This window comes from Podarcis gaigeae (assembly GCF_964106915.1).
Source record: "Podarcis gaigeae genome assembly, chromosome: 2".
Lineage (NCBI taxonomy): Eukaryota > Metazoa > Chordata > Lepidosauria > Squamata > Lacertidae > Podarcis > Podarcis gaigeae.
The window spans coordinates 98310293-98333330 of NC_139679.1; the positions used below are offsets into that span (position 1 = coordinate 98310293).

General features: G+C 42.5%; 1 protein-coding gene across 10 annotated transcripts in view; it reads right to left on the reverse strand.

Moving 5' to 3' along the window:
• MITF (melanocyte inducing transcription factor) overlaps positions 1-23038 on the reverse strand; it is a 138683-nt gene that overhangs the window by 54764 nt on the left and 60881 nt on the right. For 2 of the 10 annotated variants that reach the window (XM_083724480.1, XM_083724490.1), the window contains exon 1: positions 7784-7934. The exons of 7 other annotated variants lie outside the window; for them this stretch is intronic. In XM_083724480.1, coding sequence (XP_083580606.1) covers positions 7784-7839 — 56 coding nt within the window. In that variant the 5' untranslated portion in view covers positions 7840-7934. Of the gene's footprint in view, positions 1-7783; positions 7935-23038 lie in introns of those variants that run through there. One more of the 10 variants, XM_083724491.1, reaches the window with a different exon arrangement.

Sequence of the window (23038 nt, forward strand, 5' to 3'; positions counted from 1 at the left end):
CTAAATTGCATTCCCAGCTCTGAACAAAAGCCGAAAGCTTTCACTAAGGAAGATTTATCTCTGTGTTGCTTGAAGGGGTGTGTGTGCGTTTTAACCTATTTGGCTTGATGCGCTATAGAGATGTCTATTGTTACATCTAGTGTACGAAAGAACTAGATTAGTTTGGAATGTGAAGGGATGAAAGGATTAAAATGCACCCTTCTGTTCCTCGCTACCCTCCCCCCCCCACCCCCAAATATCCAGCCAATCTAAAGCTAATCTTCAGGCTACTGCTTCGAGTTCCCAAAGCTTTTGCCATTTATGCTTCCAACAAGCAACAGGAAAATATGAACCACTGATTAGTAGTCAAACAAGTGGCACTGGGGAAGAGTTCTGTTCTGAAAGCCTGGTGCACCAGCACAGCTGCATCCTGGAAGCCCTGTTCATCTTCACGTGCAAAAGATCGAGGACAGAGCCTTGAATGGGACGAATAACGTGATGGCTCTCCTGCTGTACCTCATACTGAAAGAACGTATCTCAGCTACCTAGTAGACATCAATATGGTGCCTTCAACTGAACTCTGTTGGGGGTTTTCTCAGGTAAGCAACCTATCAAACACCACTTAAGGTAAATTCCGCCTGAGGGTTTAGTCACTGCTGTTTTACTAAAGGTAGGAGGAGGACGAAATGGTGAACTGATGGTGCAGGGCAAGTTGAAATAGTAATAACAGAGCTTTCAAGAGTTGCGCAATGCACCCCTCTCGCTCAAATTAATGAAGCAGCATTATTCAGCCAAGATGAGACACCAGTCAAATGTTTTAAGTGTCTGGGAACAGCATAACACGGCCTAAATAATCTTCTGATTAAAGGCAGCTGTCTAAGAAGTCCAGTGGTAAGTGAAGTAAAAAAACTTTTAATGTATCTGCTAGCTGATTCATATTTGTTGGGATGGAAAAGGGCTGCAGTTACATACAGTCCACTCACAGAGAGAGGGTGCAATCCAGGTAAAATTAGGAGTTCATACTATGTCCCAGTGAAAAACTATGGCATAGTTGAATGAGGTTAAATCCAACCAATTTGAATTTGTTTAGGGTTGATTAAGGCTTCTGCATCGTATAAACAATTTATTTTGTGAGTGAAGGAATCCATATGAAGACACAGGGATCAAACTACCCAATGATAAGATGGGAGCTTTATAATTCTCTTCTCCACTTTCCTTCTTAAACAAGAGGAGCTTGAGCATTCTGCAAGCCTGAGCAGAAGAAGGTAGATTTGGGAGAGACTGCTTAAATCTCCCCTCCTAGAATGTGTTCAGAATTGCTCTTTCTAATGTGTTTTTAACGAGTAATTTGGAAGGAAGGAAGGAAGAATCTAGGGCAAATCTCCACTGACGTTGCTTTCCAAAAACATTATCAGATGCCCACCTCCATGGATATGTCCCTCAAAGGGTGAACCATGTCGCACAGTTCACAACTTTGTCACTTCCCAATAACTGCACTGAGATTAGAAGGGCCACCATTCATGGGTCGACCATGAATGCCCCTGACACAACCCCTGGTAACTTCGCAGGGCCATGGGGCGGGCAGGGGCAAGAGAAGATCCCAGATCTAATCACACAGTGTAGAACTTTGGTTGCCTTCAACTCTGCCACCCCTTCTCTTCTTCACGATGGTTGCAGCGGCGTCCCCTCCTTTCTCCATTTGGTTTGCTTCTCTCTCTCTCTCTGCTACGCTTTTAGCAACAGTTGCAGCCTCCTCTCTCTTTCCGCTCCCCCCCATCCCACTTTTCGGCAGTAACAGCAGCTGTGGCAGTGTGGTCCTGTTCCTCAACTTCCCTGCTTCTTGGCTCACTCTAGAAAGGGAGGTGTTGGAGAGCATCTCTGGGAGGCAGCCCCCCCCCCACCAGTGCATCAATCCTACTTCCCATACAAGGGACAGTCCTGTATCTCTAAGATATATTAGGGAGTATCGCCCAGAGAGTCAGTGCCACTATTAGGGTTGCCATAAGCCATCAAGAACTGCATCTGGGCAGGAACCCCTTTAATGTCAGGAAATTTTATCTGTGGAGATTTTTGTGATTTTGGGGGGGCTCTAAAACTCATTTTTGGGGGGGACCACTTTACTTAAAAAAGCTCAACGACTTTTCTGTCTGTACAGTGGTACCTCGGGTTACAGTCGCTTCAGGTTAGACGCTTCAGGTTACAGACTCCGCTAACCCAGAAATAGTACCTCGGGTTAAGAACTTTGCTTCAGGTTGAGAACAGAAATCGCGCGGTGGCAGCAGCGGGAGGCCCCATTAGCTAAAATGGTACCTCAGGTTAAGAACAGTTTCAGGTTAAGAACGGACCTCCAGAACGAATTAAGTTCTTAACCTGAGGTACCACTGTATTTTCACTTTCTGAAATATGGCCACCTTAATCACTATAGGCAATACAGAACCGAGCTATATGGCCCAATGGTCTGACTCTGTATAAAGTGGCTTCCAATATGTTCAGCCTGGAATCATTCTTAATAAATGGATCGCTAACTTGTTTCTACATGAAATCATAACCCTTTAATAACGTTGCATTGTTTCATTGTTCGTAGAAGCAGAAACAAACTTTTAAATGGTTGTAAGGAGCAAGTCCTCTCACTGCTAAGTAAATACTTCAGAATCATTATCTACTATTCTTTCCTGCCCCCTTTAACCAGAAATGTAACAAACCCTGATTTGTAAATTGTGCACTAACTGTAAATAGTATTATTAGTGTCTACTGTTGGAATACCCATAGAATACCCTGTAAAACATAATAATGGAAGCAGTTTAGAAGAGTCAATACATTTGTAGTCGACAATACACAACAACACACACCAGTGTTTTTCTTCTTATATCTATTGTAACATTTTGTGCTTCATCCCTAAACTTAACAATTGATTGCAGGCTGTACTGAAACTGGATTCAACTGTCCTGTTAGCTGGCATGATCTAAACTAGATCCATTTAGAAAACAACAGCTTTGCATTCAACTTTGTCATTTGCTGCCACGGATAGAACAATAAACCTGGCAAAAATTGTTTTTATACACGGAATGATAAATACATGCACTATTGATAATAGCTGCTGTGCGGCAAGTATCCCACAGAATATAGGATCAAAACACCTGATAGAATAACCCAGATGCTCTGGAAAGCCTCGACAGTTAGGATAAAAAATCACAAGCCTCAACTTCCGTGCCGGGATAAAGTTTTTGCAGAATTGCAATAGGTGCCCCAGAATGAGACAGCAGCAAGGAAATCCAACTGTTATTTCCACTCAGTTAGACTTTAAGGCAAAAATGACCCAGACCTGAGTATATAGCATGCAGGACTGGCATGTATAACAAGACTTTCATTTTAGAGATGAAGGGCCAGGAATCAGGATGCTTTGCGGCTTCTCTTAGTTAAAAAAAAAAAAAAAGATTTGTGATGTGCAAGTGATGGACAGGGTATTTCTTTTGAAAAGGATAGATCAAAACAATGTGCCCTTCATGTACAGGTCTGCATCCTTCATCATTTCATTCGAATGGTTGGTACTAGGGGTGAAGGAGGACTTTGTTTTGTTCAGGATTTAAATGTGAGCCTCACCTACCCAAACACTATGTGAAATGAAACACAGCTATCCCTTCTATATTCACGGTCTTCCAGCTTTTGTTGCGCAGCTCTACAAGTCGAAAATGTGTACAAAAATATGTACCCATATGTGAAAACTCTGCATAAAAATGCACATAATAGTGAAAATGACACAAATGTTCGAAGAAATTGCTTGCAAAAAATGTGCATATTAAGAAAAGCTATATGCAAAAGTGTGTGTGTGTGTGTGTGTGTGTGTGTGTATTCAGAGAAATCTGTACTAAACTGCTAGTGAATTTTCACTTTTTTAAAAGAAATAAATCACAAACTGATACAGAAATTAACAAATCACAAACTGATACAGAAAGAGATGAACTTAAGACTGATCCATCCCTAGTTAGTAGTCATACTTTGTATTATGTTTAGCATGTTTAGCCTGTTACAATCCATCTGTTTCCCCAAAACATGAAAATGAGCTCATGTGTAAATAGTCACTTGCTAGGCTGCTTATGACAAACAAGAGGTCATCTCAAGCAGCAGGAAATTTTTGCTGAATTTTGTTTCATGTCATGAAGTGTGATAGAAGAGCATTCATGTGGGCTTGTACATTTTATATGCTAGTTTTAATAGATGCCAATTGGAGAGAATAGTTTCACACTGAAAGAACTTTGAACAGAATTCAACAAGCTTAGCATGAATCAACAGTGTGATGCCGCAGCAAAAATTAAAAACTAAAAACTAATGTTATTCTAGGATTATTTCACTGTTTTCTGTCTTGGTCAGACCACACCTGGACTACTGTGTTCAGTTCTGGACACCACAGTTTAAGAAGGATATTGAAAAGCTAGAACGTGTACAGAGGAGGGCAACCAAGATTATCAAGGGTCTAGAAACCAACCAAGCCTTATGAACAACGGTTGAGGGAGTTGGGTATGATTAGCATGGAGAAGAACAGACTGAAGTGATATGTTAGCCATCTTCAAATATCTAAAGGGTTGTCACATGGAAGACAGTGCAAGCTTGTCTCCTCCTCCACCAGAGGGTAGGACCCAAGCCAATGGATTCAAATTACATGAATTATTATTACGTAATAGTAGTAGTAGTAGTAGTAGTAGTAGTAGCAGTAGTAGTAATTTCCCCAGCCACTCTGGGCGGCTTCCAACATAATATTAAAATACAATAATCAATTAAACATTAAAAGCTTCCCTAAACAGGGCTGCCTTCAGATGTCTTCTAAAAGTCTGGTAGTTGTTCTTCTCTTTGACATCTGGTGCGAGGGTGTTCCACAGGGCAGGTGCCACTACCAAGAAGGCCCTCTGCCTGGTTCCCTGTAACTCGCAGTGAGGGAACCGCCAGAAGGCCCTCGGTGCTGGACCTCAGTGTCCGGGCAGAACGATGGGGGTGGAGACACTCCTTCAGGTATACTGGACCGAAGCCATTTAGGGCTTTAAAGGTCAGCACCAACACTTTGAATTGTACTTGGAAACGTACTGGGAAACTAAACATTAGGAAGACCTTTCTGACAGTAAGAGCTGTTCAACAGTGGAATAGAATACCTCAGAAGGTGGCAAACTCTCATTCACTAAAGAGTTGAATGGTCACCTGCCATTTAGCTGTGATCTTGCTTTGCAGGGGTTGGACTAGTTGACCATTTCAATTCTACAATTCTATGATTCTACGTTGTTGCATGCACAGAATGAGATCTGCTTGCGCAACAATGCTCTTTTCCTCACCTCTCCACCCCCTAAATCTGCTCTCGAGGGTTCTGCTCTGACACATCACCTTGGTGTGTCATCCAGTCCTAGAATATTGACCTGAGACAAACTCTCTCCAGTTTCAAGACAAGCCAACTTTGAACCATTATCAGAATCAGAAGAATCTTTATTTGCATCAGCCACTAGTCACAGCAATAAAATGAAAATGTACTGAAGATGGAGGCAAAAACTTAACTATACAAAATACATCCGAGAGGTTTACATCAATCAAATAATAAAACTTATGCTAATCCCCCCCCTTTTTGCAGTTTTTGCTGTCACCTGATTATCTTGATCTGCTAGAAGAAAGGATATAGGAGCAATGGTTGAGCGACCTGTGACTATACAGCTGCAAATAAAAGTTTTAAATGTGTTGTAATGTGCAATCGTTTTAAATGTGTTGTAATGTGCGGGACGCAGGTGGCGCTGTGGGTTAAAGCCTCAGCGCCTAGGACTTGCCGATCGAAAGGTCGGCGGTTCGAATCCCTGCGGCGGGGTGCGCTCCCGCTGCTCGGTCCCAGCGCCTGCCAACCTAGCAGTTCGAAAGCACCTCCGGGTGCAAGTAGATAAATAGGGACCGCTTACCAGCGGGAAGGTAAACGGCATTTCCATGTGCGGCTCTGGCTCGCCAGATGCAGCTTTGTCACGCTGGCCACGTGACCCGGAAGTGTCTCCGGACAGCGCTGGCCCCTGGCCTCTTGAGTGAGATGGGCGCACAACCCCAGAGTCTGTCAAGACTGGCCCGTACTGGCAGGGGTACCTTTACCTTTAATGTGCAATCGTACAAATGTGACACTAGATGGCGATAGTGCGCTATGCCAAATTCAATGTATTTTTTCAAAACCTTTTATAAAAAAGCATTTTCACAGCTTTTTTTATATGTGTGTAGAGCGGTAATAACCTCACTTCTCGAATATTTATAAGGAGCACAAGCTAGAAGCACACGAGCTACTGATTCAATACTGCCACCTACACATGGCACAAATGTATGTTTCCAGCAGAATTTTTGGAAATCAACCCTCAAGTACAGCTGAAGGCAGCACATTTAATCTTGCATTAAGTGAAAGAGCATCTGAACTTTGGAATTGTTAAATTCTGCAAACAGGGTGCCAATGTATCAGTTGAACCGTTGGTCACGAATCCAGTTTGTGTAACCAACCAGTGTGTTTATGTGTGCATGCACAGTCACACACTCACAATGCCCTGTGCATGCTCCCATGGTGATCAAGTTTAAAGCTATTTTTTTTTAAAAAAATCTACCATCTGCTAAACAATTGCAAGCATTTAGTATTTTTCCATTTCCCCTCCTTCCTGCCTTTAAAACACAACTTCACAAGCTGCTAAGCAATAAAGCTTTTGCTACTCTAATGAGAGCCTTCCTCATGACCCAAGAATGTTCACTAAATAATTATTAAACTCTGGAGGTGTAGGTTTGGTTTGTTTTTTGCCCGAGTCGCAATTCAATAAAATGCTGCAGGTTGATTTGCTTCAATGCTTCATTCTCTTTTCGGGACTGGTGGGCAGTGGCGTAGCGTGGGGGGTGCAGGGGGGCCGCAACATCTGGGAGTTAGGGTTAGGGGGCGCAAATCCACGGGTTAGGGGGCGCAAATTACTTGCCTTGCCCCAGGTGCTGACAACCCATGCTACGCCACTGCTGGTGGGATATGTTTCACCAAGAACTACACAACAAGCAACCGCTGAAAAATTCCTACGAGCCAGACCTGTAGGAGATTACTTTCCTACTGACTCGTAAGCAATCCACCACCAACTTTGCTGTTTCCCCCACCGTTTTTACAGCCCCATACATTGAGCTACCACTCAGAAGTTTATTTCTTGAACCACAAAAGGTGTTTCAAGAGCAGCACTGGACAGATAACCCCGAAGATCAGACCCTAAGAGTCTGACACTCCTCTGCTTCCAAACCTCATAATGAAATGTGCCACTGCTTTACTTTTTGTCTGTTACACCAGTGATAATAGATATGTTAACTGCAACAAAGCAATGCCAACTGCAATTGTGTGTTTTTAAGAAAAAAGATTTTGCAGCTAAAAATACCTCAAATTAAAAATAAAACCGTATTATTCTGTAGTCTTCCTCATCCAGAAAATATATATTCACACAACTCCTAAAGGAGATGCATTTGACATCAGAAAGTCCACAATGTGTTTCAAATTCAGTGTTTTGCTGGGATGTAAATTCATATTACTTTAACAACAAGAAAGCCACGAAAAAGATATATCACTTATCTGTTCTCCGCATTTTAAGTTATTATCATTATCTTGCTCTGGCAGACACAGCTGCTGTGCCTTTTAGATAGCAAGAAGCTGAAGCAGCACAGTAGGTTTAATCTCTCATAATGCTCTTTTTTATGTGTATGTATGCATGTGTATGTACACACACACACACACTTATCACCATGTTAAAACAGAGAGCTCTTTGCCCCCCTCAAATGAAGTGTCACTTACAGATAGCGGCTTTGAAAGGAGCAAGGAATGAACATCGGGATTCTAAGAGCTTCCATCTTCCCCCCCCCCCTTCCTCTTTAAGGTGCTCTGCAAAGCCCTTGGAGAAGAGTCAAAGTCAAAGCAAGTCCTGGCACTGGATGTGTCACTAGGGGTGGCTCTTGATAAAGGCCATGGCAACTCCAATCCAAACACAGCTCCGTGCTGAAATGGTGCCCTGGTGTCTCTGCATTAGCAGACCTGTTTAATCCAGCACCTACCTGAATAATGTGAGACAGACAGAGAGAGAGCGAGAGAGAGAGAGAGAGAGAGAGAGAGAGAGCGCACTTCGTTTTACTAGTGGAGGGAGATGTTGGCTTGGGGAGAGAAAGTGAAGGAACTTGTAGAAGCAAGAAGGCATCCGGCTGAAGACAGGATGCTATTTCAGCTGCTTGTTTTGTTCTCCTGAGCTACTGCACAATATATAGCACCATATGGTCTGGATGACTGCTATCTTTGGGACTCTTTATGGTGTGAGACACACACACACACACACACACACACACACACACACACACAGTGGTACCTCGGGTTAAGAACTTAATTCGAGGTCTGTTCTTAACGTGAATCTGTTCCCAACCTGAGGTACCATTTTAGCTAATGGGGCCTGCCACCGCACGATTTCTGTTCTCATCCTGAAGCAAAGTTCTTAACCCGAGGTACTATTTCTGGGTTAGCAGAGTCTGTAAACTGAAGCATCTGTAACCTGAAGCGTCTGTAACCCGAGGTACCACGTGTGTGTGTGTGTGTGTGTGTGTGTGTGTGTGTGTGTATCACCATATTCTTTATGGTGTGTGTGTGAGAGAGATCTATCTCTATCATCCATCATCTCTCACCTCTCTCTCTCTCTCTCTCTCTCTCTCTCTCACACACACACACACACACACACACACTAGAAAGAAAGAGACCCAAAGATGTCATACAGTGACACACCAGGTGTGAAGCACCTAGGCATACACAACTCAGGACTTCTTAAAAATCAATTGACTTTAGCAACGTGGGTGAGAGATAGCATCTGAAAAACACGTGTCAGCATTTTACTGCATTCACCTGTGCTTCAGTGCAGCAAGACCAAATAGATACCGGTACAGTTTTCACACGACACTGGGGTTTTGTTCTCACAATTCCTGCAAGCAGTGCTTTAAGAACCCAGTTTACTTTATGGTAACCCAATTATTGCGACATGGCTGCGGATCTCACTACATTTTGTGGAAATGCTATATTAAGCTATACCCTTGATTGTTGGTTAATGAATCTTGAGTATTCTTGCAAACATTAATAATTATTTGAATCCCCAATCCATACTCTGGAGCAGCCTTTCTCAACCTGTGGGTCCCCAGATGTTCTTGAACTACAACTGCCACCACCCCTAGCTAGCAAGGCCAGAGCTCAGGGATGATGGGAGTTGTAGTCCAAAAACATCTGGGGGCCCACAGGTGGAGGGTCATGGCAAAGTGGGAGAAGTCGATTCTTTCATTTCTCTTGTCTAGGCCAAGGAAGTAGCCAACCTTCCTCAGTAGGTGGGGCTGCCAAATTTCAAAGAACCGTATATAAAATAAATGACTTCCTTATAATCAAACAGAAATCTGTACAGTATAATCCTGTTGCCAAGCCCAAATTATCTTTGTGTATTCTAGTGTCTGTAACACTAAATTTGCTGGTGTGGGGAGGAAGTGTTGTCATGGCTGGAGGAGGACAGAGAAGAATCTGGTTGTAAAACAGCCTTATTACAAGGGATTTGACTAACAGGATGAAAGTAACACAGGGTAGCATCAACAGAAGTTAACTTAGACCCAAATAAACTACAACATAAATAAGCTTAAAATGCTGTATTTCCCTGGCAGATCACAGCCTGCCGCTTTTTAAAAGGAAAGAGTGTTCCTCTTTTAACAAATATTAAAATGCAATGTTAAAATAAAATGGGAAGAAGCTGAATGAATGTATGCAAACCTGAATAAAGCCTGAATGACTAAAACAAACTTCTGAATCTGCCTGGCCAGGCAACATCCTCTCAAGTACTGTCTCTATTGCAAATAGAAAATTCACCCAGCACAAACAGTATAGACTCAGTATTGCTCTCTCGATGACTTATATAAAAAATGTGATACTATAATATTTACAATATCTAGGTTTAAACCACAAGGACAGGTATATTCAAAGTATGGCATACTCTTGAACACTCCTTGCTAAAACAACTGAATGCATCAGAATTAAATGAGCTTTAGTAAAGACCACCCTGTCTTTTAATTTATGCAAGTCCTTAAAATAACAAGGTTATCTTTTTTTTAATGCAAAGGAAATTCTCAAACAATGGTGCTGTTTCATAAACCAATGTGGTCGCTCGTTCCATCTGAAGGGATACATCATACAATCTCTGCTTCAAAGGCCTTGTTTAAAGCAAGCTTCCTCCCCATAGTTTTTAACGTACAGTTCAGAAAAGCCTAATGTAACTGCTAGGGAGGAAGGAAGCCTTTTTCCAAAAGTGATTGTCCATTTCTTCAAAGGCTACCTGAACAGAACAGCAAGATACACTAAAAAAGCTTTTTTAGCCAGAAGTTTAACATCATTTTATATGTCACTGTTTATATTCTATATTGCCAATTTAGCTCTGCGCAAATCAGAAATGACCAATAATGGAAATATCACCAGGAAAGAATGTATAGATTTGTCTTGGAGTACAAGGGCCTTAAAGCCTCAGAGGCCGACTCAAAATTAGAACTTTTCACATTCTGTTGCAGAGATTATATTGACTCACTGAGAGTGGTACTGTTCTCTTCAAAGCAATTAGCATCCATTGGGTTTTACAGCCATTCTCTTTCATTCATACTTTGATGTTTTCAGCAAACGGTTACATCATGCATTTATTACTACAGCTGTTAGAATACATATTTGGATTGCTGTTATCTTTAGTTTTTAAGAAATGTGTCGTTTGTTTTATCTTCCACTGCATTTCCAACCGAGTATCTATATATCTGTATCAATACACGCACACGCAAACCCAACCTCAGCACAATGCACACAGCCGACAAAAATATGAAAGTCCACTCCACAATAAATCAGTTACAGCAAGCCTGCTCATGTTTACTCAAACATATGCAACTATGTATGGACACTGCAAACAGGGAAGTGGGTACAAATTGAAACTGCTTCTCTGAAACTGTGGTGAGTCGCAGTTAGGCAAAACAAGTCAGGTACTGCCATCATGATTCTCATTTACCCCCTGCTGGAACTAATGACAGCTTTTCCAGAAGGCAATTTCAATCAGGAAAGGGTTAGAAAATGCCTTTCTCCCCAGTGCCACAGATTTGGTCCAGAATCAAAGTTCCCTGAAGCTTTAACTTAAAATAAGGTTGAGACGTCTGACCATGGGTGCACTCAGTCCTTTTTTTCTGGAGGTACCCAGGGGTATAAAGGTAAAGGTAAAGGGACCCCTGACCATTAGGTCCAGTCGTGACCGACTCTGGGGTTGTGGCGCTCATCTCGCTTTATTGGCTGAGGGAGCCGGCATATAGCTTCCGGGTCATGTGGCCAGCATGACTAAGCTGCTTCTGGCGAAATAGAGCAGCGCATGGAAACACTGTTTACCTTCCCGCCAGAGCAGTACCTATTTATCTACTTGCACTTTGACATGCTTTTGACCTGCTAGGTTGGCAGGAGCAGGGACTGAGCAATGGGAGCTCACCCCGTCGTGGGGATTCGAACCACCAACCTTCTGATTGGCAAGTCCCAGGCTCTGTGGTTTAACCCAGAGCGCCACCTGCGTCCCCACCCAGGGGTATGCATACCCCTAAACATTTTGTGAATCTAAGTTTGGCCTCATTGAGGGGCAGTATTTCAATATGAGTAGGAAAATGAGAGTACCCCTAAACATCATCATCATCATCATCATCATCATCATCATCATCATCATCATTAAAAGCACTGGGTGTTTGCCCTGTTATTGAAACACAACTGGCCATTTTCATTGGGCATACATAGCAAAGGCTACTGAAATTTCCACTGGGCTATCAGAAACTTTTGCTCTGCATGCTCCAAAAATTCTTTTAAGGCGAAAATAAGGGCTCTGGTTCATAAGAAATGAGCAGATATCTAATCAGACTGGATCACTGAACACCATCAACTAGCAGTCCGGTGCCTGGCCCATTTTTTATTATTATTATTATTTTTAGAGGAATTATGCTATTGCCTCCTTGATTACTGTAAATGAACAGAGAGGGCTGTAACAAAATACTTTGTTGGTTGGAAATAACTTTCTAGCCTCAAAGTGCAGTTTGGGGACACCACACCCTTCAGAGCTGGGCGGGGGGAGGAAAGGCGGGGGGGACAGCCTGGGACTACTGTGGCAATCTAATCTTTAAGTGGTGAGGAAATTGTGCCCCCTCCACCGACATTATTGGAGTCCCAACTCCCATCATGCCCAGCACAGTGATGAGGAATGATGGGAGTTGTGATCCCAGAGCTTCTGAAGGGCTACAGATTCCCCTACAAGCGGGAGCCTCAAAGCTTACGTAACTCGGAGCGCTTACGACACATCATTTGGATATTTGCGATAACATTAGACGGAAGTCTAAAGGCAGCATCCACGCAATCACAAATGATGCCCTCTAGGCTGAGCAGTAGAGCTTCCCACCACCTCTCCTTTTCCCACGATGAAGGAACCAGCGCAGCCTTTCAGCCAACGCTATCCACAATGGTGGTAGTTTAGTTTAGTTAAGTTGCAAAACCAGCATTACTGCTACTACTGCAGGAGCCACATGAGGGATCAGCTCTAAATATGCTTTTTGTCACTTGGTTTCCAAAGGGGGGGGGGAAGGGGTCTGAAAATGATGGATTTCAATGAGCCTTCTCCTGCTTCCCTCCGGGGCGGAGTGTAACAGTCTACACGGAATTGTTTTTACTTCTTTAGTTGTTTTTAAAAAGAGAGGCCTAGTTGGAACAATTCGCATATGGAAATGATGAAAAGCCTTTTTGTGGCCTAAACACTGGAGAAATTGTTCCCCCTTATATAGCTTTGCCAGAGCCGTGGCGAATTTGCGTTAGCTGCTACGTAAATCGCCAAGAGGGCAGCTGTGACTTGCGACCTTTGGAGGAGGAGGAGGAGAAAGGGAGAGCGTCTTTGCATCTTGCTAGCGGGCGTTCTGTCCCGCTAGCATATCATGTACCTAGTTTGAATTATACAAGAATGATAATAGGAGTATTTTTAGCAGGCAATAAAGTCTTGAAAAACAACAGTCGGGCAGAGGAAGAGGAAATATACCATACACTTGATTTATACTGCAACTAAAAAATTTGGTCTAAAACAAAACAAATAAATATTATCTTAATATGTGAAGGCTAGGGTTCCCCCACCACCACCACCCATTGCTTGCATCCCAGGCAGGGCTGGATTAAGGTTTGTTGAGGCCTTAAGATAGTGAAGGTAATGGGGCCCTTTATATGTCCAGCCGTCCTTTGTCAACAACAAATTGTCGCTGTTTTTTGTGTTGAATATATGCTACATGGTAATTAATGGACCTAATAGGTATCTAAAGCCATTTACACATAAGAGAATACTGTATGTATTTTATCAAAGTAATTTTTGAACTGAAATACAATTAAGAAGAAGTATATTAATTGTTGTTTAGTCGTTTAGTCATGTCCGACTCTTCATGACCCCATGGACCAGAGCAAGTATATTAATAGTGAAATAATTATTAAGCTCTAACTTAAAATGATTGGAGGCCCATTATTTACATCATAGGAGCCTACAGAACACAAAACACTGTTGCTGCATGTAGGGGGACTTTTATTTGTTTTTTATCTTATATTTTGGAAATGTACATCCAGTTTTTTCCCCCTTTAAACTTGTTTTTTGGGGGGCCCAAGAGAGTGGGGCCCTAAGCTATAGCTTGTTTAGCTTATATGTAAATCCGGCACTGATCCCAGCCTGTAGGAGGGAATTCAATGTACAGTGCTGCTTTTCATGTGGAAGCTCCTGATGACTTAGAGAGCTTCCATGCATGCCAAGAAATGGACGCCTCCAGGAACGCCCAGCCCTGGTGAGATATTTATGCCTGCGTCAGATATTCCTAGGGGCATCTTCTGGTGGTGGTGTGATAAAGAGTATTATGCATTACACTGAAGTACAAAAAAGGGGGAGGGGATAGCATCAAAATAACTCAAAAGAGTGACCTTCAAAAAAAAAATGTTAAGAAAAAGCTTCAGGTCCTAATGCATTTTAATAAAAGTTATCCTGACAAAGGATTTTTAACTTCTGAGAGAGAGCCAGAGTGGTGTAGTGGTTAAGAGTGGTGGACTCGTAATCTGGTGAACCGGGTTCGCGTCTCTGCTCCTCCGCTTTGAGACTCCTAAGGGTAGTGATAAACCGGGATATCAAATCCAAACTTCTTCTTCTTCTTCTTCTTCTTCTTCTTCTTCTTCTTCTTCTTCTTCTTCTTCTTCTTCTTCTTCTTCTTCTATGGATACTACTGAAGTATTATTGTTCATGTGACACTTTACCTCCCCTCTACAGAAAAGTCACTGAGCAAAAGTCTTGGTAAGATCACGGACAAGGCTGTAGGCTCAGTGATATCTGTTCTGCATGCAGGAGGTACCGGGTTCGATCTTTGCTATAGCCGGGTAAGGCTGGGAAAGAGTAATGGCTGAAACCCTGGAGAGCCTTCAGTAGTCAATATTGTAGACAATACTGAGTTAGATGGACCAATGGTCTGATTTGGTATATTCTAAGAATTAATTCAAATGCTTGTGAAAAGAACTAAACTATCAGAGCTGTGTACATGGGGAGGGAGCACATGTCTGAAGCCATCTCCTTGTCCATGAGGAGAGGAAATGGCTAGGCACATTCATGTCTCACTAAGCCATTGTTTAGAGCATGGGTATGCAAACTAAGGCCCGGGGGCTGGATCAGGCCCCTTTGCCTTCTAAATCTGGCCAGCGAACGGTCCGGGAATCAGCGTGTTTTTACATGAGTAGAATGTGCCCTTTTATTTAAAATGCATCTCTGGGTTATTTGTGAGGCATAGGAATTCGTTCTCCCCCCCCCCCCCAAAGAAAATAGTCTGGCCCCCCACTGAGTGACAGTGGACCGGCCCCTGCTGAAAAAGTTTGGTTTAGAGTGATGTCTGAATGCGAGCAAAGACCTTAAAGTTAAGACATGGAACACAATGCCGCCAGCAGACAACTCCTTTGATTGAACAAATATTACAGTATAAAATTTTAATAGACTTCTACATATTTTTCTGTCTTTTTAAACTTATCTTTAAGTTTTAATGTTTTTAATTATTTTTGCTGCATTACTGAAGCAAGAATCATAGCACAAAATTCAGAGAAGTTCTGTAGTCTCTCGCACTATCTTCCACACATGAGTTGGGGTGTGTGGCTAAGTTTGGTTCACTTTGATATGTGAACTAAATTAAATCCTTGCATATCCATTATGCCTTTCCATGAAATGCTGCTCAATATGGCTAATGGTAAAATGTCAACATTCAAAACATGCCGATGTGAATCAATATTCAAGGAAATCTAACTTAATTAAAGAGAGGTCTCTAATGTCACCCCTTGTGCCTATTCATTTTTATACAAACCTTAGGAGTCCATTTTTCCGCATGAGTATTACTAATGACTGTACGTAAATCGCATTTTGGCTGATTCTGCTTTTCCTTTAGACTCCCTCCACTGGAAAAAATACTACACCTGTGATTTTTGCCATTTATATATAGAATGGGAAGATGGATAATACACCTGCATTAACAATGCAAGTGACACTGGCACAAGATGTTTCAGCAATTATTAGAAATATTTATTTCAGAAATATGAGGCTCTGATTTTCCTGATCACATCCTCAAGATTTTTGTTCTGGGTGATTGCTCCTGAGTAATCTACTTGGAAATGGCCATCTTAACCATTTGGTCCTTGTGGAGAATCAACAAAGTCCAAGATCAAACATTGCATATATGTAAAGTAAATATAAGAACCAGAAGGTGAAATGTAGTATTATTGTGATTATAACTGGGTAACAAATGAGAGGTGAAACGGTTATCTCTAATTATAAACTTACCTATTACTTTTTATGGAAGTCTTTACGTAGGCAGCCTGCTGTCACTAAAGTTGCTACCCTTAATAAGGAAAAACTTATAGGCCTTAGTTGTTCACAGGTAAGTCCTTGTCAATTTATGTTTATACAAGATGGGAAAATACCCCAAAGTCAAGTTCTGATAGTGCAGACAATGAACATTCTGTTAGCTCTCACCGGCACATAAATATAGGCCAATACACTGGAAGATACAGTTGTACCTTGGAAGTCGAACGGAATCCATTCCGGAAGTCTGTTCGACTTCCAAAATGTTCAGAAACCAAAGCGCAGGTTCTAATTGGCTGCAGGAAGCTCCTGCAGCCAATCAGAAGCCACGGAAGCCCCGTTGGACATTTGGATGCCAAAGAACATTCGAAAAGCAGAACACTCACTTCTGGGTTTGCGGTGTTTGGGAGCCAAAAAGTCCGAGTACCAAGATGTTCAGGATCCAAGGGAAGAGTGAATAGAGGAGGTGGAAGGCCTTTTCTCAGTGTCCTCTGACTCATTCCTCCCATGACTCATTCCTTGTTGTAGATGGGCTACATAGACTCATTTTATAACCTTGGCTATATGTAACTGCATCACTGTTTTCAATTTTGCTTTTTAACACTAGATACGCTCCTGATATAGTTCTGTTATTGTTTGCATGGTTATGTGGTTAGTTTGTACATACGTTCATGATAAATTGCTACAAAATTATTTAAATAAATAAATAAATAAATAAATTGACCCTCCCAACTGCCACGGAATAACAAAGCTAACCGTAAGGTAAATCAGTTTGTTGGACATCTGCTTTATTAATGCACACATACTAACACCCATCATTTTTTAATTATGGCATTTAGCATTAACTAAAGCTCTCTGGGCAGTATGTGAAAAGGATCTAGGGATCTTAGTAGACCACAGGCTTAACCTGACTACACAGTGTGATGCAGCAGCAAAAAAAAGCTAATGCTATTCTAGGTTGCATCAACAGCAACATAGCATCCAGATCGCACCGCTCTATTCTGCTTTTTGAGTACTGTGTCCAGTTCTGGGCACCAGAAGTTAAGGATATCAACAAGCTGGAATGTGTACAGAGGAGGGCGCCCAAGATGATAAAAAATCTGGAAACCAAGCCTTATGAGGAACAATTGAGGGAACTGGGTATATTTAGCCTGGAAAAGAGGAGACTGAGAGGAGATATGATAGCCATCTTCAAGTATGTCAAGGAATGTCACAAGGAAGATGGACTCAAACCAATGGATACAAGCAGTGCTTTTCTTCTGGGGGGACGCATACCCCTAAACATTTTGTGAATCTTAGTTTGGCCTCATTGAGGGGCAGTATTTCAATATGAGTAGGAAAATGAAAGCACCCCTAAACATATTTTTAGGAAAAAAAGCACTGGATACAAGTTGCAAGAAAGGAGATTCTGACTAAACACCAGGAAGAACTGTCTGATGGTAAGAGCTTTCTGACAGTGAAATGGACTCGCTCAGAAGGTGGCGGAGTCTCTTTTCATGGAGGTTTCTAAGCAGGCCATCTGTCTTGGATGCTTAGTTGAGATTCCTGCCTTGCAGGGGGTTGGACTAGATGACCCTCAGGGTCCCTTCCAACTCTACAATTCTGTGATTCTATGAATCAATTAAAAACTCATTCAAAACCACAATTCCCAAAAATCATACATCAACTACAGCAGAATAATCCTATAAAACAACAAACCGTATCAAAACAGAGATTAACACACAAAGTCAGCAACAATTGTATGTTTTAAAACATAACCTAACATCCCGTATTGATTCAGTATTTGATGAGTGTTTGGGTGGTTCTGTTAGTCTTCAGGGTGTCATGCTTGGACAAGTATTAACTGAAACTCAAACATCTGGAAGCATTAGATGTTACACCACTTGCAAAATAAATAGTTATTAATTTCTATTTAAATCAAGCTTGCTGAAGTTTAAGATTTCCTTGGAAGATAGCTTGTGCCAAAAGAAGTTGGTAGGGAGTACAAACTAATAATCTTATGGAACAAGAGATGCTCTCTTGCAATTGTTTTTATTCATTACTTTACACCACCCATGCAATTTGCAACTCCCTTAGGGCAAATAACATTCCACTTTCTCGCTAGCTCTGTTCCTTTACCGCACGTTACCTGCAGCAGACTATCCCCTGTTATTATAGTCACTGCAATTTCTCATTTACTAATCCTTTAAAGACCTGATGTGATTTAAAAGGAGATGCACAGTTGTTAAAGGGCTATCTTGCACTATTTTTTACTAATTGTTTTATCTACCAATCTTTCGGGGAGCAAGACTAGGGAATACAACAGAGGGAAGGAGCAGGGGGAAGGAGAATGCCATGGTTCTGCATTGCAATTTATGAAACATAGCATCTATGGCAGGGGTGCCATCGCACCCTCAGGATTGTGGGTGCCCACCACTGCAACGCGGACATGCGATGTCACAGGCTTGCACAGTAATGTATAGGCATGTGCACATGACGTCACACATCCACGTTGTGGCAGCAGTGACTCCTCTTCCTCCTATCCACAGCCAGCGAGGCCCCCTTTTCCGTGGAGAGGAGCTCTGCCTCTGAGCCACACCTCACAGAAACTGGCTGAACTGCTTCTCTCTCAGATGCAGCACCACTGTCGTCTGCTGGCTTTTTTCATTGACTTTGTGGATGCCCGCCCCCACAATTATATTATTGTGGGTGCCCAAGCACCCACGGCCCCCTGGAGTTGGCTCCTATGATCTACAGTAACAGATACAGTGAAGGGAGTCCAGTGGAAGCTGGGAAGGAAAGATGAGACAGCAGAAGAGATTGGCAGAGGACAAGGGGGCAATATCCCCCTCTCATACGAGTTCCAGGCACCAGTGCTGATTTTAAAGGAACAGTAATACCACAGTAAAGGGACGCGGGTGGCGCTGTGGGTTAAACCACAGAGCCTAGGACTTGCCAATCAGAAGGTCGGCGGTTCAAATCCCCGCGATGGGGTGAGCTCCCGTTGCTCAGTCCCTGCTCCTGCCAACCTAGCAGTTCGAAAGCACGTCAAAGCTCAAGTAGATAAATAGGTACCGCTCTGGTGGGAAGGTAAACGGCGTTTCCGTGCGCTGCTTTAGTTCGCCAGAAGCGGCTTAGTCATGCTGGCCACATGATCCGGAAGCCGTACGCCGGCTCCCTCGGCCAATAAAGCGAGATGAGTGCCGAAACCCCAGAGTCAGTCACGACTGGACCTAATGGTCAGGGGTCCCTTTACCTTATTAATACCACAGTGCTGTGAAGCAATTGCTATTAGTGCCACAGGTACTGTATCACAAGTGAAAAATTTTATGGGTTTGTTTTTATGCTCCATAATACAGTGCATCTTGCAGCGCAACACAGGGCTAATATTACTTAATACCGCACTGTGTTTAACACTAACATATTCATAAATGGTTTGAGTTAGAGGTGAGCAGTGAGGTAGATGAGATAAACAAGTTTGCCAATGGCAACAAATTGTGGTTAATACACTTTGGGGCAAGAAACCCCCACCCTGGCTCTGGCTCTCATACCTTAATTTCATAGATACACTTCCCAACTGATGATGCCTGGGATTGTAGTGGATAAGTCAACGAAGATACGTGTCAGCTGTGAAAATGGCAAATCCCATCTTAAGACTCATTAGGAATGGGGTCAAAATTAAAACTGCCAATATCATAATGCCGCTACACAAATCTGTGGTGCAAAGCATTGTTAGAGGTAGTAAGCCTCTGAATACCATTTGCTGCAAACCTCCCAGACCATATCCCATAGTGGTTTAACAATCAATACTTCTTCCCAGAGAACTCTGGAAATTGTGGCTGTGTAAAGGGAACAAGCATTTCCTAACTCCTCTCAGCACACTTAACAGACTATAGCAGGCTTCCTCAACCTCGGCACTCCAGATGTTTCGAGACTTCAATTTCCATCATCCCTGATCACTGGTCCTGCTAGCTAGGGATCATGGGAGTTGTAGGCCAAAAACATCTGGAGGGCCAAGGTTAAGGAAGCCTGGACTATCGCTTCCAGAAATGTTCAGGGGAAGCAGACTCTTAAAGTGGCATCATAGTGCTTTAAATGTATATGTGATGCGAATGTGGCCTCAGCATCAGCTGGTAAAAAAAGGAAAGAAAATAAAGCCCTGAATACACACATAATATTTAGCGAGTGGATTAACATGTCATTAGCACATCCCATGGCTGTGAATTAACATTCAGATGTTTAGGAATCTTTCTTTGAGATTCCTCAGTCCCTGTTCCACATCCTGTTCAAACACGTACTGTTGCCAAAGTTAACTTTGACCGAGTCAGCTTTATGAAAATTAAAACATGTTCCTTAGAGGAAAACAAGCAAATTAAAAAATTATACAGCACGGACTCCTGTTTTTAGTAATGGTGGAGGTTAGTTTGTTCAGCCTGTGCCATGTATGTGAATTTTAAGCTGTTTTGCAGAAATATGGGGAAATGAAAACATTTCTGCTACTATCCCACCGAAATCTACCTTTCTGTGATTTAAGTCCCTTAGATGTAGTCCTATCCTTGGGCGCAACAGAGATTTTATTTTATTTTTGCTCCCTTATATGTAGCAGACCTCCTCTTACCATTTTCCATCCTGCAGGTGAAACACAGCCAGTTATATCATTCTATTTACTTATGTAATAATGTTTCTTTGCCTCTTGCATTAGAAAAAAATCTCAAAGTAATCCACATGGGACGTTGCCAGTGCATGGATCAATGTGGAAAAACTCTCCCTACCCAGGAAAGGGCATGGTTGGTGCACCAGCCACAGCATTCTCGCAAACAAGGCCATTTATGCCTCAGGTGGCATCTTATTTATCCCTTCAGTTTGGGTTGAGCCTAACGGCAAGATATTCTTTTTAACTACTAAAGGGAATAAACCAAACCCACACATCAGTATTTTTTCATACATACAAGGGCAAATGTATACATACAAACTTTTGTTTCTAAACAGCATGTTTCATATGTTTACAGAAATACCTTTTCCTGTGTGGTGATGAAACTTTCTACCGGTGCCTTCAATAAAGCACAAACTACCTATTTGTCAGGGATGAAAATTATTATTATTTTCTTACAAAGCACTGTGGGCCCTGAGCTAATATTTCAGGGTAGGGGCAATGCAAAATACAGATGGTGCCACATTCTCTCTCTCTCTCTCTCTCTCTCTCTCTCTCTCTCTCACACACACACACACACACACACACACACACACACACAGGCACAGGAACCCAACATCTACAGCACTGGAGGTTCCCCCCCCCCATACCTAATTTCCAAAGGAAGGTGATCTCCGCCAATGGAAATCTCAGCATATGGGGAGGGAGGGATGAATCCTTCCCCATTCAGTTGCATCTCCACAAAGACTGCCTCCCCCAAGAGGTGATTTTTGGAAGGAGGTTGCAGTACACGAGGCAGGGAGAGTTAACCCTCCACCCCCTCATGTGTTGTGATTCCGTGCCCCCCCCCCCCCGCCCCCAATTTCTCCCTTCTCTAGCAATTTGGCTTGAAAAAAGGTCCATCATCTAGTCTTCCGGATGATAGCTTCATAGAATCTTGTGGATATTACTTATTTCATAGACCTGTAAGTAGCACAGATTTGCCATCACAAACATTGCCATTAACCAGCTGCCAGATCTATTGGGGGAAAAAATCCTCCCATGCATAAGAAAGCACAAACACAAAATACAGCATGCTGGGATATAAAGGAAAGGCCTGCTTTAAGGATTGCTGCTCTAATTTCCAAACTCGGTATACAACTCTTTCCTAACTTACCCTGAGAAACCATTCTTTGGATCCAGCAAGCAAGCCTTCACTCTGACCCTGTGGTTCTGTTTCCAATGGCCCAATTCCAGCATCTGCACTGTAAAGTCTCACTAAGCACTAGCTTCCACTAACTGTCTGCTCTCGCTCCTACTGCCCACCCCTTAACCTCTGTTACTATAAGAGAGAACTTCTGCAAAACGAAAATAGATGACTAATGCATGCTGCTTTACAACCACAACAAAAAAACTCAGAAAACTCAGTGCTAGTAATTGTCCTTCATTCTTACAATTAGCAGACCCTCCAAGTGTCCCTGTTTTCCAGGGACGTCCCTGATTTAAAGAAGCCATCCCAGTTTCTGATTTGATCCCAGAATGTCCCACTTTTCCTTAAGATGTCCCTATTTTTGTTGGAGAAACACTGGAGGGTATGGAGTTATTCAACCCCTGAGCCGTCTGAAGCAATCCTGTACAGTGGTACCTTGGGTTAAGTACTTAATTCGTTCCGGAGGTTCGTTCTTAACCTGAAACTGTTCTTAACCTGAAGCACCACTTTAGCTAATGGGGCCTCCTGCTGCTGCCGCGCTACCGCTGCACGATTTCTGTTCCCATCCTGAAGCAAAGTTCTTAACCTGAAGCACTATTTCTGGGTTAGCGGAGTCTGTAACCTGAAGCGTATGTAACCCGAGGTACCACTGTATAGGGGAGGTTTTAAAAAAAAGTTTAATGTTTTATTATGTTTTTTATATATGTTGGAAACCATCCAGAGTTACTGGGACAACCCAGTAAGATGTGTGGGGTATAAATAGTAAAATTATCACTATGGAATGGGACATCCCTATTTTTGTGGGAGAAAAGCACAAAGCCTTATCTATTTGATCCTTGGACAAAGAAAGACTCGGAAACCCATATTAACAAAACAGTAAACCACATCATATTTCAGCTTTGGTGCATCTTTCTGTAATGCAAAATATCAGGTGTGCAAGTAGGATTTTTTTAAAAAAAACCTAATTCAATATACTGTTTTTACCATTTTAAAAGCAGAGGTAATGCAGTGCAAATGTCTTCCTGTAAAAGGGCCTAACTACTTTCCTCCAATCCTACTTAATACAATTTCCCTCCCCCCTGCCCCCCCCCCCAAATAAGCCCTCTATAAGACAGCAGTGCTTGCATCTACCATACTGCTTGGCTTGCATCCTAGAAGTGTTTGAAAATAAGCAGATCATCACTGGCCATTTATCTGCTCCAGCTGCAACAAAACATGTCTCTCCCATATCGCCACAGCAGGCGCTGCAACCTTCCAACAGTTTGACTTCACCCCCGATGGCGCACTCCTCTACTGTCTCCTGAGTCAGACGGATGCCAACAC